Source organism: Callorhinus ursinus, unplaced genomic scaffold (assembly GCF_003265705.2).
Source record: "Callorhinus ursinus isolate GAN/ISIS: 27379988/994484 unplaced genomic scaffold, GSC_fseal_2.0 scaffold21, whole genome shotgun sequence".
NCBI lineage: Eukaryota > Metazoa > Chordata > Mammalia > Carnivora > Otariidae > Callorhinus > Callorhinus ursinus.
In genome coordinates this window covers 4,721,038-4,737,826 of record NW_027397083.1, presented here as the reverse complement: position 1 = coordinate 4,737,826, position 16,789 = coordinate 4,721,038, and the positions used below count along the sequence as shown (strand labels likewise).

At 51.9% G+C, this 16,789-nt stretch overlaps 1 protein-coding gene across 1 annotated transcript; it reads left to right on the top strand.

Annotated features, from left to right (window-relative positions):
- The first annotated feature begins 1,808 nt into the window (after positions 1-1,808).
- Positions 1,809-15,749, top strand: F2 (coagulation factor II, thrombin). The gene is made up of 14 exons (XM_073904682.1): positions 1,809-2,344; positions 2,716-2,879; positions 3,541-3,565; positions 3,854-3,904; positions 5,344-5,449; positions 5,544-5,680; positions 7,085-7,399; positions 7,684-7,809; positions 7,888-8,014; positions 8,420-8,587; positions 9,088-9,261; positions 9,518-9,699; positions 15,266-15,336; positions 15,487-15,749. Exons 1-14 carry the CDS (start codon positions 2,266-2,268, stop codon positions 15,628-15,630), a joined length of 1,869 nt encoding a protein of 622 aa, XP_073760783.1. The 5' UTR covers positions 1,809-2,265; the 3' UTR covers positions 15,631-15,749.
- Positions 15,750-16,789: the final 1,040 nt, after the last annotated feature.

The following is a 16,789-nucleotide window of genomic DNA, read 5'->3' as shown; positions in this document are numbered from 1 at the left end:
CTAGAGAACCAAAGTTTTCTGCTTTGGAATATTGTCTGCAAATAGCTTGATGAAGACATGGCCCAAGACGCCTATTAGTGGTCATACCTGCGCATGAGCATGCCATTGGCTCAACAAGTCTGCAGAGGCCAGTATGAGTTTTTCAACAGCCTTGCGAGGCAAATACTGTTCTAATTCTGATCTTATAGATGGTGAAACCAGGCCTGGTGCTCTCTTTTCTGCTGTGATGCTTGTCTGTAGGGATGGGGGAGTTCTGACAGTGAGGGAACAAGGGGGCCCTGAACCCTCAGTAGAAGAAGTGCTATGTGTTGTGTGTTTTGTGCTCCTGGCCAACACCCTCTGCTCTTGCCTTTTCTCCCTCTCCTGGTTGACTCAGCACTGGCCCCAGCTGGTCCTCAGAAAAAAAGAGGATCACCTGTCTTGAAACAGGAAGGAGGAAGCCACACCTCTCCTCCACTTCTCGGGAGCCAAAAAAAAAAGTAGGCTCAACTCCCTCAGTGAACAGAGAATCCATGTTAAAACCACAACGAGACACCTGCACGTGTATCAGGATAGATAATGTGAAATGGATGGACAATATAGAGGGTTGGTGAGGATCTGAACAACTAGAACCCTCGAGCATTGCTGGTGGGGGTGTAAGCTAGTACCACCACTCAGGATAACCATTTGTCCGTGACTGGGGCAAAACATATGCCTGCCCTATGACCCAGCAAATCTACGCTTGTACACGACTATTTGTAGCGGCACTACTCATGGCAGCCCAAACAGGAAACTAACCCAAATGCCCATCAACAGGTATCCAATGGATAAATAGTCATGCAATGAGATACTACACAGCTTTTAAAGGAATGGACCGCTGATACACACGTGATACACACAATCTGAGAAGCCTGGCACAAACAGGTATATGCTGTAGGTTTCCATTTCGATGAAGTTCAACAATAGGCAAAACTGGTCTAGGGTGATGGTGGTTAGAGTAATGGCGATCTTAGGGACAACACGCAGAAGTCTGGGGCTAAAAATGTTGATCTGGTGGTGGTTTACATGGGCATGTGCATAAAAATGTGACTTAAACACAGGATTTGTTCTAACATTACTGAATATAAGTTAAACCTTGGGTTAAAAAATATATAGAAAAACTGGAATATATATATTGATATATATATATGTTTATATATATGTTTGTATGTTTATATATGTATATATACATATATATATATGAACTGGGCCGCCCAGGAATTAAGCTGATTCGTGGGAGTCCTGAGCCCCAGCTCTGTGCAAACCCTCTCCCTGCCCTGTGATCTTCCCAGACTCTACGTGATGGTGGTCTAGACCCATACGGCTGGGCCTGAAGGATGGCAAAACGGGATCCCTGTGTTCCTGCTCTTTGTCCTTCTGTCCTAATTAGACCCAGGACTAATATTTACCTTGTGGAATGCAAACAGAAAATGGGGGAGGGATGGGAGCAGGGCTGGGCGAGGGGCAGCGTAGGACCGGCGGCCACTCCAGGCCTGGCTCAGGACAGGCAGGCAGGAGGAGAGGGAGGGGCCCTGCCGAGGAGACCCGAGGATTTGGGCTGGTCCCCGTTCTGGGGCCAGAAGCAGGTCCGAGGAGGTGCAAGAAAATAGACCAGAGGCTCAAAGGCCGTGGGCCTGGCTCCTCCCCCTGAGCAGCCACTACACATGGACACACCTCCCCAGCTCCCAGGTGGGAAAGTGGTTGAGAGGCAGCTCTCCTCTGGCCGCACCCTGGTCTCAGCTTTCTCAGATCTGTGTGTCGTGATTACATCAACCTCCCCACTGGTTTATATCCATATACCTACTGATTGTTAAGCACTTACTACATTTCACGGGCATTACATTCAAAATCTCCTTTAGTCCTCACAACAAAGTACTGTTCCCATTGTACAGATGAAGAAACTGAGGCTCACAGAGATCAAAGCAATCATCACCGTGTGTTAGGACTGGAAGCAGCCTCAGGAAGATCTTGTGACCCTACTAGCCCAAGTTGGCCCATATCTCAGGAGGGAGGGGCTGGACGATGGTGGTTACTTACACTGGCCTTTCCTTTGTGACTTCCCCCCAGACCATCTGTCCCTGGTCCCAAGAGGACCTGTCTTCCTGGATGGCAGGGTGGACTATCTATACACTAGTCCCATGGCCCTGACCTGCTGACCTCTCCCTCTTGGCTGATTTCTTCATGTTAGTTCAACATTAACCCAGAGTGGTCAGGACAAGTCCTCAGAGTCCCAGGAGCTGACACACTATGGCGCACATCCGAGGCCTCTGGGTACCTGGCTGCCTGGCCCTAGCTGTCCTGTGTAGTCTTGTGCCCAGCCAGCATGGTAAGAGGGGCTTGGAGGCTGGGACAGGCTGACAGGCTGGGATATGGGCCCACGGGCTGGGGCCTCCTGGCTGGACCGAGAACAACAGGGCTGACGCCCGGGTGGGTCTCAGCCTACAGCATACAGCTTAGGGAAGGAGTCGGGCGCTCAGGTGTGGATGCACTGCGTCTCTCCTGCCATATGGGGAGTGGGCTCTCCAGTGCATGGAGGGGAGCGAGTGGGCTACCGACGGCAGCCTTCTGGGTCCTGCCACCATCCCAGACGTCCCCTTTCAGAAGTCGGGAGGGCAGGCTAGGCTTGCTTCCGGCCCCCACGGTGGCCAAGACCGCCTGGCTCACGGAGTCCACTGTCCCACGCCCCTCCTACTGCAGTGTTCCTGGCCCCTCAGCAAGCGCTCTCGGTGCTCCAGCGGGTCCGACGCGCCAACAGTGGCTTTCTGGAGGAGTTGCGCAAGGGGAACCTGGAGCGGGAGTGTGTGGAGGAGCAGTGCAGCTACGAGGAGGCCTTTGAGGCCCTGGAATCTTCCATCGCCACGGTGAGGGCTGGGCTGCGCACTGGGTCGGGGTTGGGGAGGGGTGGGCGAGGTCCTCCCAGGTGGGCCCCGCAAGGCATGTCCCAGCTCTTCAGCTGTCAGTAACTTAATGTCCTCTTGGGCCTCATTTCACTGGGCTGCCAAGATGAGTGACCTCAGCCCTTCTTGGAGGCCCAGACACCTGGGCTATGTCAAGGTCTGGCAGCCTAGTGAGGCTCCAGGTCATCGGGGGCTCCTCCGTCTTCTGATGTCTGTCTGCACTGGGGTCTCTGGAGGCCCCGGCCCTCATGGCTTCAGCCCTGCTGCTACTGTGGGGTGTGGGACTCTGGCGAGGCCTCAGGGTTCCAAGAGCTCTGTGCAGCCTTTCCCTTCCTCAGGGCTTTGCCTGGGCCCCATGCCCCCCGTTCTTCAATCTAGCCCACCTATGGGAACCCTTTTGGTCTTGGATGGCAGGGGGCTCCCCTCTCCTCAAATACTCCTCTCCTCAGTGGGCTTGGGCTTCTGGAAACAAAAGTAAGAACCTACCACAAACCTCCCCAGAGCCTGCCCCCTGCATGACCAGGGTAAGGGAAAGAGAAAAGTATGAGGGGAAAATATAAAGTCTACTGAAAAAATGAAATGAAACAGGATATGCCACACCCTCATGCTGGCTCTTATTTTTCAGGAAGTATTCTGGACCAAGTACACAGGTGAGCACTAGGAAGGGTTTGCTCCTGGAACGGAGTCCTGGGGACCCCAATGAGAGAATGTTCTACTCTGGAGAATCTGGTCCATCCAGCCATCCATCCCTCCACCCATGCCTCTTTCCCTCCTTTCTCCCTTCCTACCTACCTACCTACTTCCTTCCTTCCTTCCTTCCTTCCTTCCTTCGATCTATCTGTCCATCTCTTTGTCTCTGCACTTTGTCCCCCCCACCCTCTACTTGAGCCCCTCCTGTCCCTACCCCAATCCCAAAAGTGTTTCTGTGTCTTTTCCAGCTTGTGAGTCGGTGAGGAAACCTCGAGAAAAGCTCATTGAATGTCTGGAAGGTGAGGAGCCGATGCAGGGGTGGGGGGCAGGGTGTGAGCAGACAGCCTGGGAGAAGAGCAGAGTGGGGTGGGTTAGGAGTTGTGGCCTGGCATCTGACCTTGCCGTTCTGTTCCTGCGGTCAAGGACGCCTTTGCACCTGACTCTGTGCCCGGCAGTGAGGAAGAGGATTCATGTTGGAGGAACAAATGCATGAATGGATGAGGAATTCATATTTAAGGCCTCATTCTCATGCGAGTCCCCGCCAGTCAGTCTTCCCTGTGTTCCCAGGGCGGAGCCCTGATGAGGTCACATTCATTCTTCAGAACCTTGGGTGGCTCCCCAGTGCCTCCAGAATAAAGCACAGGATTCTTAGCCGGGCAGACTTGGCAGGTTCTGGCCTCAACCTTCCCTTCTGGCCTTATCTACCATTGCACCAAAACATGGGCCCAGACGCCCAGCTACTCTGACAGCAAGCACTTCTCTGAACATGCCAACATGTGTCTGCCTCCTGGCCTTTGCTTTCATTGTCATCTTCCCCTGGAACAACTATACCATTTCCTGCAAACTTTCCTGTCCTTCAAGGACTAGTTCAAATGCCATCACCTTGCGGAGCCTGCGATGAGCCTCCACCCACTTCCCCAGTCTTCTGAATACACCTTTAAGATAACAATAGACCCCAGCTCTTAACAGTAACGCTTTAACCACTTTGTAACATACTTTTGTTTGTTTTTTTTCCATCCTTTTATTTGTTAAATAACTTATTCAACAGGAATTTTACTAAACCCCTGCTGTGTACCAGGCACTGTGTCATGTGCTGGGGATTCTAAGAGAATGAAGGAGCTCCCAATCTCACAGGGAAACAAAAATACAAAATATCAGTGTGATCGCTGGAAAAGCTCTGTTCCAGGTGCCAAGACAATGCCAGGAGAAGGAGCTTTTAGTTTGCTGGCAGGATCAGGGACAACCCCCCAGAAGAAGCAGAGTTCCACCTGGATTTGTGGGATGCACTGATGCGCAAACAGAAGAGCACGCCCAGGCAGAGGAAACAGCTTGTGCAAAGGCCCTGACACGAGGATCTCTGATAACAGGACGGGTAGACCAGGGCCAGATTAGAAGGACCGTGTTCGCTTTGTCATCCTACTGGCCACGAGGAGCCAGCAACTATAAGCTCCATGCGGGCAGGGACCTACCTTGACTATGTCTTATTCTTCCCTATGTCCTTAGTGCCTGGCACAGTGTCTGACACACAGTTGTCACATGGGTGGTGGGCACTCAGTGAATTTTGGTGAGTGCTGTGAGACAGATCGGTGAACGGCTGGGTACAGAGGAGGTAGCTGAGGAAATGTGGATTAAGCGTCATGGAGCAGCGGTAGCTTGGAGGAGATGGACAGACAGGGCTTTGCTAAGTGAGAGAGGGGCAGGGCCTCAGGATAAGAGACTGGGGCTGGGGTCTCTGCAGGTAGCTGCGCTGAAGGTCTGGGCATGAACTACCGAGGGAACGTGAACTTCACCCGGTCAGGCATCGAGTGCCAGCTCTGGGGGAGTCGCTACCCACACAAGCCTGAGTGAGTGATGGGCTGTCGGCCAGTGGGCTGAGAATATGGGCTGGCAGACACTGGACAGGGGGTATGGCCTCTGCTGAGCAATTTCCTATTCCAGAATCAACTCTACCACCCACCCTGGGGCTGACCTGCAGGAGAATTTCTGCCGTAACCCGGATGGCAGCACCACTGGGCCCTGGTGCTATACTACAGACCCCACCGTGCGGAAGGAGGAGTGCAGCATCCCTGTGTGCGGTGAGCTGGGGAGGGCTGGGCAGCCCATGGCCAAGGATCAGGGGTCTCCATAGGGCCTGATCCTGGCTACCTTCAGGCATGGGTTAGTCATTTACAACATATTTGGGCCTGTGGGTCAGTGAAGGCAGGAGACCAGGGAGAGCTGGAATCCCCCTGCCTTCCCAGGCTTTGCTTCCTTGTGACCCAGGCTGTGGCTCCTTCCAAATATGTTTTCCTTCCTGCTCGAGGCCCTCTTCCCTCCAGGAAGCCCTCCCTAACTATTTCAGTCGACGTGCCCCTTTCTGAGCACCACAGAGCAAACCTCATATGGCCCAGCCCGGCGTGATGCTGTCATTATTCTTTCGCATGGTGTGTCAGTGAGCTCTAGCCACAATAATGCTGCAAACCCCACAAAATCACAAACAGCTACAAAAGCTCAGGGGTTACACCAATAAGCATTTCTTTCTTGTGTCTGAGGGTTGGCTTGGGCGGCTGAGCTGATGTCAGCTGTGCTCGCCTGTGTCTGGGGTGGCCACTGCTGTAGGCTGGGCTTGGCTGCTGGTTCCGCTTCCAGCGACGGCTCCAGCTAGCTTGGCTCCCTGTGTGGGTTGGGTCCTGGTCTGCTCCACATTACTCATCCTGGGGCTGAGGCTGAAAGGCACCATCTCCCTTTGGCCGAGGCAAAAAACTATTCAGAGACACACAGTGTATCTCAAGGCTGGACTCAGAACTGATGCATCCGTTCTGCCCACGTTCCATTGGCCAGGGCGAGCCACATGCTCAAGACCAAAGCCAGCAGGCGGAGAAGTACACCTTTGCCTATACAACCATGGGGCAGAGGAGGTGGATCAAGGCGGGGGTACTAAAGAATTAGTACCAGCGATCAATCTACCAAATATGGGTTGGTGTTCTTGGTCCTCCATGCATCCCTCTTGGACCCAATACTTGGTCCTGGGACTGGTCTTATAGCAAGTGACCAGTCAGGATAACAGAAGCAGTTACCATATACCAAGCCTGCCCACCCCCACACTGGGCAGTCCTGCTGAAATTGACTTTCTGCGCATGTAGCCATCCGCAGTCATCCCAGCTACTTCTCCTGCTGTGCCCCTATAAAAATAGACTCCTTCTGTAAAAACTCCAGGCAGTCACTACCAATAGATTACAGATAGCCCAGGAGGGGAAACCGAGTTGCTATCTCTGCCTCATGATGCACCAGACACAGCGTGTATTTTGTTTAAATCTCTCAACCCTGCAAGAATGGTATCAGTCACCCCTTTTACAGGCAAGCAAAGTGAGGTTCAGAGAGGTCAAGTTACCTGAGGTCACATAGGAAGAAGGTGGCAAGGCAGGGAGTCAAACCCTGACCCCCTGGCCTCCGGTGGTCCCACCCCACCCACTCTGCTCCCCTGCCTCCCCACCCACCAGGCCGGGGGGGCGTCACTGTGCAGCTGACCCCACGAACCAGCGGCTCTATGGTGAATCTGTCACCTGCATCGGAGCAATGCCTCCCTGAGCGTGGCCGGTACTACCAGGGTCGCCAGGCGGTGACTGCACATGGGTCCCCCTGCCTGGCCTGGGCCAGCAGTCAGGTCAAGGCCCTGAGCAAGGAACAGGACTTCAACCCTGAGGTGCCGCTGGTGGAGAACTTCTGCCGCAACCCGGACGGGGACGAGGAGGGCGCGTGGTGTTACGTGTCGGAGGACCCCGGTGGCTTCGAGTACTGCGACCTGGACTACTGCGGTGAGGCGGGGCGGGGGCCTGAGGCTGGGGACGGGGCCTGGGGGCGGGGCTGCCCCGCCGCCGGGGGCGCGGTCCGCTGCAGCCGGGTCTCCGGGCAGCCGGGCTGGCCTGGCCCCACGCGCCGCTGAACCAGCACAGGCCCGACGCCGAGTTCCCGAGGCCGCCTGCGCTGCGCTCTCACCCAGGGGCCTCCAGGGCCTCCCGGGGTGCTTGGGGGCGGGGAAGGGGGGGGCGCTGCGCGCGGGCTGGCTCGGCCCGGCCCCAGCCGTGCCTGCTCCCTGCAGAGGAGCCGGTGGAGGAGGTGGGCGACGGGCTGGCCGAGGACCCGGACGCGCCCATCGAGGGACGCACCGGCGAAGAGGAGTTCCAACCCTTCTTCAACGAGAAGACCTTTGGCGCCGGGGAGGCAGGTGAGGCGGCGGGGGCGGCGGGGGGGCGCGGGGGGCGCGGGGTACAGCTCGGCCCCTCACACCCGGCTTGCTGTGCAGACTGTGGGCTGCGGCCTCTGTTCGAGAAGAGGTCGGTGAAGGACAAAACGGAACACGAGCTTCTGGATTCCTACATCGACGGGCGCATCGTGGACGGTTGGGACGCGGAGATTGGGCTCGCGCCCTGGTGCGTCGTGGGGGCGGCCCCCTGGGTCCCCTGCCGGGGCCGCCCTTCCCTCACAGGCCTGAGCTTCCCAGATGGTGATAGGTGGCACCCTCTGGGATTAGGGGTGTTGCTTCTCACATGCAGAAGGCGAAGCTGAGGCCCAGAGAGCTTAAGGGTTCTGACCCCAGAGCTATGCCAGGCTGTGCAAATTCTGGAACTGCAGAAGCTGGGGAGGGTTACAGAAAGCAGGAGGCAGCCTCTCGGTGTCATGTGGAGGCCGCAGTCGGCCAGGGCAGCCAGGTCAAGCTGGGGTCTGGGCCCAGCAGGCACCTCTGTCCTGCGCTTAAACCTGGGACTTTCTACTTTAGGGCAGGTGGAGGGGCAGCCAGCCCCCCAGCTCCTCATGCTTCCCACTCTCTCTCCCAGGCAGGTGATGCTATTCCGGAAGAGTCCCCAGGAGCTGCTGTGTGGGGCCAGCCTCATCAGTGACCGCTGGGTCCTCACAGCTGCCCACTGTCTCCTGTACCCACCTTGGGACAAGAACTTCACCGAGAATGACCTTCTGGTGCGCATTGGCAAGCACTCCCGCACCAGGTACGGACGGGGTCCGTGGATGTCTGGCAGGGGTCAGAGTCCTCCAGAGTGACTGGGAGGGGCTCTGGTGGCTCTGGGGGGACATGTCTGTACATGCCCCACAGTAGAAAACCCAGCAGTCTCGGCTGGAAAGGCCATTTGGCCACGTCAGGACTGAGGCTTGGAGCCGGGGAAAGAGAAACTGAGACTTCGCAGAGAGTGAAATCCTGGGCCACCCCTAGCTCCTTTGCAGGCACCAGCACGTGGCCCGGGTGTGAGCTGTGGAGGGAGGCAGTTTGGACCAGGGCTCCGGCCTGCGTTCCTCCCCGACCCGCCGGGGCTCTCTGACTCTGAAGCCTGGAACAGCTTTAGGCCTGCAGACGCTGTCAGGGCCGGAGGCAGCCCTCTCCCCTCAAGGGTGGCCCAAGGGTCACCCCCATTCCTGGACCCGGAGGGCAGGCAGGGACTGGCTGCCCTCCACCGGGTGGCTTACAGCCTCCCCCGTCTTCCTGTTTGCACAGGTATGAGCGGAGCATCGAGAGGATCTCCATGCTGGAGAAGATCTCCATCCACCCCAGGTACAACTGGAGGGAGAACCTGGACCGGGACGTGGCTTTGCTGAGGCTCAAGAAGCCCGTCACCTTCAGCAACTACATCCACCCCGTGTGCCTGCCTGACAAGGACACCGCAGTCAGGTGGGGCTGGGGGGGTGCAGGGCGGCCGGTAGTGGCCCTGGGCTGGGTTCTGGGTTCTGGGCCCGACAGACACTCCCCTTTCCAGGCCTGGGGCTGGGGGTGGGGTGGGGTGGGGAGGCTTGGAGTGAACCCAGAAATTCTTTCTGCGCCAGCGTTTGAGATTCTGGTCTCCAAGGGACAGTGTTGGGGCGGGGTGTTGGTGGGACTTCTGGAGGCGTCGGGGCTCACGAAGTCCTTCTTCCTTCCCCCGCCAAAGACTGCTCCGCGCCGGATACAAAGGGCGGGTGACTGGCTGGGGCAACTTGAAGGAGATGTGGATGTCCAGCGTTGCCGAGGTGCAGCCCAGCGTCCTGCAGGTGGTGAACCTGCCCATTGTGGAGCGGCCGGTGTGCAAGGCCTCCACTCGGATCCGCATCACCGACAACATGTTTTGTGCTGGCAAGTGCCCTGGGCGTGTCTGGGCCTTGGCCGGGGTGCGGGGAGGGCGGAGGATTGAGACACGTGAAGGGTGCAAACCCGTTCAAGTCCTGGGTCTGGTCACTTATAAGCCAAGTGGCTCTGGGCAAAGTTGCGTAACCTCTCGGAGGCTCAGTTTCTTCCTCTCTAAAATGGAGAGGCAAGTCTCTGTTCCATGAGGTTGGGTGAGGGCTAAATGAGATAGTATGTATATAGTAAGGTGCTAGGCATGGTGCTAGTCACTGGTTAAGTGGTCGATCCGTGTGAGTCCAGATAGCAGCATGAGGCCATGGGTGGGGGAAAAGCCTTGTTACTTGTCATTCAGCAAATATTTATTGAATGCCTTTTGTGGTCAGTATTTACTACAAGGACCCAAACACAATGCCTGTGTCCTCACAGAACTTCCTTCCTAGGAGGGCATGTCCATAAACAGATGTAGAATGTAGCAGAAAGGAAAATGAAGCAGAGTAAGGGGGAGAGAGAGAGATGGGGACAGGGCAGTATAAATAGACTGGTTGGACAAGGTTAGAGAAGGTCTCTCTGAGAAGAGACTAGAAGTGAAGAAGTGAGCTAGTCTAGGACAAGTGCACTCCGGGGTGAGGGAGAGCAGATGCAAAGGCCCTGGGGTGGGTACCTGCTTAGGGTGTCTGAGGAACAGCAGTGTGGCTGGAGTGCAGTAAACACAGGCAGGGCAGCAGTAGAGGGGAGGGAGGTGGGCTAGACAGAGGATAGGCAGTTCTTTTAGGGTCTGGAGGGACTCTGGTTTTTATTTTAAGATTTTATTTATTTATTTATTTATTTATTTATTTATTTATTTATTTGACAGAGAGGCAGAGAGCACAGGTAGGCAGAGGGGCAAGCAGAGGGAAAGGGAGAGGCAGGCTTCCTGCTGAGCAGGGAGCCCGATGTGGGGCTCGATCCCAGGACCCTGGGATCATGACCTGAGCCGAAGGCAGTCGCTTAACCGACTGAGCCACCCAGGCGCCCCTCTGGTTTTTACTGAGATAGGGAATTTGGGAGGGTTGCGGGGGGGAGGTGAATAGATGGTCTAAATTAAAAATTTTTAGTATGGGGCTCTGGCTGGCTCAGTTGGTGGAACATGGTACTCTTGATCGTAGGGTCATGAGTTCAAGCCCCATGTTGGGCGTAGAGCTTACTTAAAAAATTTTTTTCTTAGTGTGATTTCAGACTCACAGAAAAGTTGCAAAAATAATATAAAGGATTCCTGTATACGGTCATCCAGATTCTGTCCCTGCACTTTGTGTGTGTCAATACACACAGAGACACATGCTGTCTGAGAGTGAATTGTACATATGCCTTGTTACCCACATACATGAGTCTATCCAGACAAGAATGTTCTTACATAGCAAGTGCAGTTGTTAAAATCAAGAAGTTAATGATACAGTACCGTTATCTAATCTGTAGACCTATTCCAGTGTCTTCCAGTTGTCCTACTTAGTAATGTCTTCTGTAGCAAAGGGGAAAAAAGTGTTCTCATCTGGATCCAGTCCAGGATCACACATTGCCTGTAGTCGTCAGTCCTTCTTTATCTTCCATGACTTTGACAGGTTTCGTAAGTGCAGCCCGGTGAGCCTGTCACTTGGCCCTGTTTGGTCTGTCTAAGGTTTTGGTTTCCTTGTGATCAGATTCAGGCCAAGTGAGGTTGTGTCCTTTTAAGGGAAGGCCCATGATGTCCCTTTGTCCTTATGTCTCACCATAACTGGGGAGATTAACTCTGACCTCTTGGTTAAGGTGGTGTCTGCATCTGGTGGTTTTCTCGCTGTGAGATTTTATTTGTAAGTATCTTGTGGGGAGCAGCTTTGACCCTCTGCATCGGTTTCCCATCAAACTGTTCTCCCAGCTCCGGGGGCTGCCAAATGGTGATTTTCCAATTCTGTCATTCCTTCTATGTTCATTATGGTTTCATTAGAAGGAAGACCTCTCCTTTCATTCTATCAGTGTGGACTCACGGGTCTTTGTTGTAAGAGTTATAATCTGCTACTATCATCATTTATTTTGATTTTCAAATTATCCAGGTTTGGCCAGTGGGAGTCCTCTCAGCCTGGCTTCTGTGACTTTTGATGTCCCTGTTGTTCCCTGAGTACCTTCTTACATTGGCACAGCAAGATGTTCTCCGATTCCCTGCTAGTGGAGAATGGTGTTTAGAAACCACAATCTGGGTGCTACGTGTGCACATTGCTACTGGGGTGTTACTGCTTCTGCGTCCTCTCAGCAGACAGATCTAGAAAATATGTGTACGATGCATACGGTGACATCTAGATCGATTTTTCTTTGTCATTTATCAGTTTCTATATCTGAAACCTCCCACTGCAATCCAGCAGGATTAATTTTAGCTTCTCCTTTTCCATATTTCTAACTCTCTATTGACAGTGAGAAACTGGACTCCTGTTACTCATCATCTAGAAGCTTACTGGATCGTTACTAGAATACATTGTTTCAGAATCACCCATCCATCTCACTGTGAGGAACAATCCTACTCACTGGCGCTCAGCATTTCTTCACAGAGTTTCTGTCTTTAGCGTCTGTACATAGTTGAAATGCTGTGTTCAAAAGGAACTTGGGTCAGTTCCCCCCCACCTTCGCTGTGTTATTTATTTAAAATACAGTTAGGCTAAGTTGTTTCTGATTGTATTCAATTTGGGGTCCCCCTCCCATCTTTGTTGTTTTTATTTCTTTTTGGAGTATTAACATGGGTCTAAAACTCAGACCCTTTAAAAGAGGTATACTTGGAGAACTGACACTCTCTTTTCCTTTCTATGCTTTTGCTACCCCCCATCCTTTCTACTCCATTTCCATCTGGGCTCTACAGTCAACCATTCTCAGTAGTTTGTGGGGTTTTTTTTTCTTCCTGTATATCCTTTTGCACAAATGAGCTTACACACACATATATTTTACCCTCCCCCCTTTTTTTAAAGATATGTATTTATTTGACAGAGAGAGAGACACAGCAAGAGAGGGAACACAAGCAGGGGGAGTGGGAGAGGGAGAAGCAGGCCTCCCGCTGAGCAGGGAGCCCGATGCGGGGCTTGATCCCGGGACCCCAGGATTATGACCTGAGCCAAAGGCAGACGCTTAATGACTGAGCCACCCAGGCGCCCCTAATTTATCTATTTTTAAAGATTTTATTTTTAAGTAATCTCTACGTCTAGCGTGGGGCTCGAACTCACAATCCCAAGATCGAGTCGCACGCTCCACCAACTGAGCCAGCCAGGTGTCCCTCTGTTTAGGTAGGTCATTTATATCCTTATTTTTTTTTCAGTTCACTTGATCTGTCTTACACAGAGTTTGTGTTAAATTCTGCTAATGTATTTCTGTCTCCTTGAATTGCTTTATAAATGTGGTTGCTGTGCTGTTTAGTGCAGATATTCATAACTGTTATTTATTCATTGTGAATTGTGGCTTTTAGCATTAAAAGTATACTTCAAATTATTTTCAATTTCAGGATCACCATCTCTGTTCTGTTTTTTGTTTTCGTTTTTTTTTTTTTTTTTTAAGATTTTTTTTATTTGACAGAGAGAGACACAATGAGAGAGGGAACACAAGCAGGGGGAGTGGGAGAGGGAGAAGCAGGCTTCCCGGGGAGCAGGGAGCCCGATGTGGGGCTCAGTCCCAGGACCCTGGGATCATGACCTGAGCCGAAGGCAGACGCCCGATGACTGAGCCACCCAGGCGCACTGTTTTTTGTTCTCATTAACCTGATATACCTTTGTCCATTCCGTTACTTTGAGCCTCTATGAATCACTTTGTTATGTCTAGCATAGTTGGGTCTTGCTTTTTGCGAGGCAAACTGAAAGTCTTTTCCTCTTTTAATAGGTGAGTTAAGCCCATTCATATTTATTGATATGATTGAATTAATATTCATATTATTTTGTAATTATTACATGTATTATGTTTCATTTGCTCTGTTTTTTCCCTGTGCGATGTTTTCTTTGTGTTTTTAAATTTATATATTTAGGAAGGTTTGCATTTTTGTTCTAATGATTATCTTTGGGCTTCTACCTTTTTGAAATGCCCTTAGTTCCTTTTATATATATGACCTTTTAATTGTTAACTCCCACCTATTGGCTACACAGCAGTGAAGGAGTTTACTTTCCTCTTTCAAGATCATTGATATTTTTAGATGCATTTTTTTCTACTTGTCAGAACAGTTAATCAGTCCTTTTGCTGAAGCTTTCATCTCTTGGTTGGATGAAGCTTGCCGTTTAGTAGATGCTTCAACAACAGTTATGGGTGTAGAATTTCCTGTTTTTATGTGTTTATAATTATTTTGTTGTTGTCTTGACACCTTAAGCTCTGCTTGACTGCATATAAAATCCATGGCTTACATTTCCTTCAATTTTTTTAAAAAAAATATGGCTTTGTTGTTACTTTGCGGTTTTTGAAAAATCAGACGCTGGTGTAATTCTTTGGAACTTGTAAGGTATTTGGTCTCTTTTGCTTGGAGGCCTTGAAGGCTTTTTCCTTCATCTTTGAAGTTTTATTGGGTTCTGTCTCAGAGTGGAGTGTTTCAGGTCAGTTTTGTCAGCTACCTAGTATGGCTCCTTTCAGCATACACCTTCAAATCTTATTTTATTTCTGTGACATTTTCTTGGATTATGTCATAAATATTAGTTTTGTTCCATGGTTTTATTTTTCTTTTTGAGAGGTTCAGATTTCTTCTTTGGTCTGAATTCCATTTCAATCCCTTTCTGCTTTGCATTTCTTCCTATTGTTTTGTCCATTTATTTTTAATTTTTGGATTTCTGATTCAAGGCGTTTTGTTACATCGTACAAATCGGCTTGAGGCAATTTAATTCAGTTATAGGTTTCTTTTGTTTCATGGTTGTGTTTTGGGGGAGAATTTTTGTTAGCTGTTTTTTAGTCTTATTTTTTTGTTTTCCTACAGTATCTTGGTATGGATCTATTCAGTTGTCATTTTGTAGATTTGGGATCATTTACAAGATTCCAATTCAACTGCACCCACTTCTTTTTTCTAGTAGATATGTCTACTCATCTACTCATATCTCATCGCCACATAAGTGTTAATATTAGATGCACAATGTATTGATTTGAAGTTTGGGTATTCTCTGTATTCCAGTGCTGATGGTGACGGGGTGGGTGTGTAGCTTTTGTTGTTCTGCATGTTGTTCCTTACTGTTTATGGAGGGCATGTGGGGAGATTCTGGTTAAAGGCAACCGCCGTTATCCTCAAGCCACCTGTGGGTCTAACGTATTTTTAAGTCCTCTGCCTGTTGGGTGGCGAATGGATTGTACGTGGGGGGGAGTAGAATTCGGGGACAGTAGTTCAGGGGAGAGCTACATGTGCTGTGACGAGGGATGGAAGCGGTGACAAGTGGCTGGGCTGGGATGCATGTTGAAGATGGAGCTGAGAGGCCCCATGCTAAAGGATTGCATGGGGCGGGGGATAAGAAAATGGGGAGTGAAAGAGCACCACGGAGGGTCGAGTGGACACTCGCCACCTAGGTCTCTTCAAGGGGAGTGGTGGGAGGTGAGCTGTGCAGTGAAAGCACTGCTGTTCTCTCCCCAGGCTTCAAGCCCAGTGAAAGGAAACGAGGGGATGCCTGTGAAGGCGACAGTGGGGGGCCCTTTGTCATGAAGGTAAGCGTCGCTAAAGGCTAGGAGGGTGGGTAGGCCTTCCGGGGGCTGGGGGTGAGTTAGGAGGGACTGTTTTCAGAAATAGTTGCCTGACAGGGTGCTGCTGCCATGCCTTGGACTCACCCTCTTGGAAACCCCATGTTTCTTCCTCAGAGCCCCTTTAACAACCGCTGGTATCAAATGGGCATCGTGTCATGGGGTGAAGGCTGTGACAGGGATGGAAAATATGGCTTCTACACACACGTGTTCCGCCTGAAGAAGTGGATACAGAAGGTCATTGATCAGTCTGGAAGTTAGCGGGCTGCTCACATTCTAGGCTCCTCACTGCAAAATCACAGAAACCAATCCAGCAGAATTATTTTTGTGGTTTGTTCTTAAAACTATATAGTTCTCAATAAAAGTGCCGGTCAACAAGCCTCCATGCTTCCGGTGTGTTCGTGGGCAGCTCAGAGCCAGCGCGACTGGAGGAACAGGACTTAGCGAGCCCACCACGCCTAGAACAGGGGGGCAGGTGACGGGGAGGTGGTGGCCTGAGGGGCTGAGCACTGAAAATGCTCCACACTCGGGGCTTCATGGGTTCCGTCATGTAATGCTCATGAGAGGTAGGTCAGGAGATGGACTAGAAGTATCTTGTCCAAGGTCACACAGCTGAGAAGGGTTAAAGTTGGACTTGAAACAGAAGATACTGAAGCCTGGGCGTTCAGTCGCTCTGCTGTTGGGGCGGTAAGGTGCTCGTCCCAGGACCAGAGATGAGGCAGAGGGAACAGACCAGAGCAAGGAGGGGTAAGTAGGTACATCTATCTCTTTACCTCTGACTTTCCTAGTTAAGTCCCTATATCCTTCCACATACCATTAAAGTGACATCAGATTTAATGCCCCCCAAAGTCTCAGTATTTTAAGTGCCTTCATCTGGGAGTGTTGTGGGAGAGGGCGGTGAGGAGCATGGGCCCCAGCATCCGACGGCCTTCCTAGTCTGGCGACACCCTTACAAAGAACCACGATTGACCTCCACGAGCCGGTTTCCTTACATAGACGGTATGAGGCCATTCCTTACCTAATCCGGCCGTGAGGATGAGATTAGGTAATTTGCAGCGTGTACTTGGCAGGAAGCCCAGGACCCAGTATGCGGTCCCCAGGTCACCGCCGCTTTCATTCCCCTGCTGCCTGGCGCGAGGTCCCTCTGCCACTCCCCTCCCCTGGCCCCTACCAGGAGCACGTGGGTGCGGTGCCCGCTTCCTGGACTTTCTAGTCCCATACGAGTTACAGGCTCCAGCAACTGGCTTCTCTAAGAAATGGGACCTAAAGCTGCCCTGTCGCTGCACGTTCTTCAACGTCACTGCTGGCAGAGGTCAGCGGTCCGGGCTGGAGCTCTCTGACACATGGCCTTCCGCGGGGCGCCACCAACTTCCCAGCTGCCCCTTCCGCCAGGGCATTTGTGACTCGGGAGCTGGGCACC

What these genes read in the sequence shown, in the direction of transcription:
- F2 (XM_073904682.1), top strand. Translation starts at nt 2,266, where the DNA reads ATGGCGCACATCCGAGGCCTCTGGGTACCTGGCTGCCTGGCCCTAGCT. An exon ending in GCTCATTGAATGTCTGGAAG is followed by an intron (nt 3,905 to 5,343) that starts GTGAGGAGCCGA and finishes GGGTCTCTGCAG; the next exon opens with GTAGCTGCGCTGAAGGTCTG. An exon ending in GAGATTGGGCTCGCGCCCTG is followed by an intron (nt 8,015 to 8,419) that starts GTGCGTCGTGGG and finishes TCTCTCTCCCAG; the next exon opens with GCAGGTGATGCTATTCCGGA.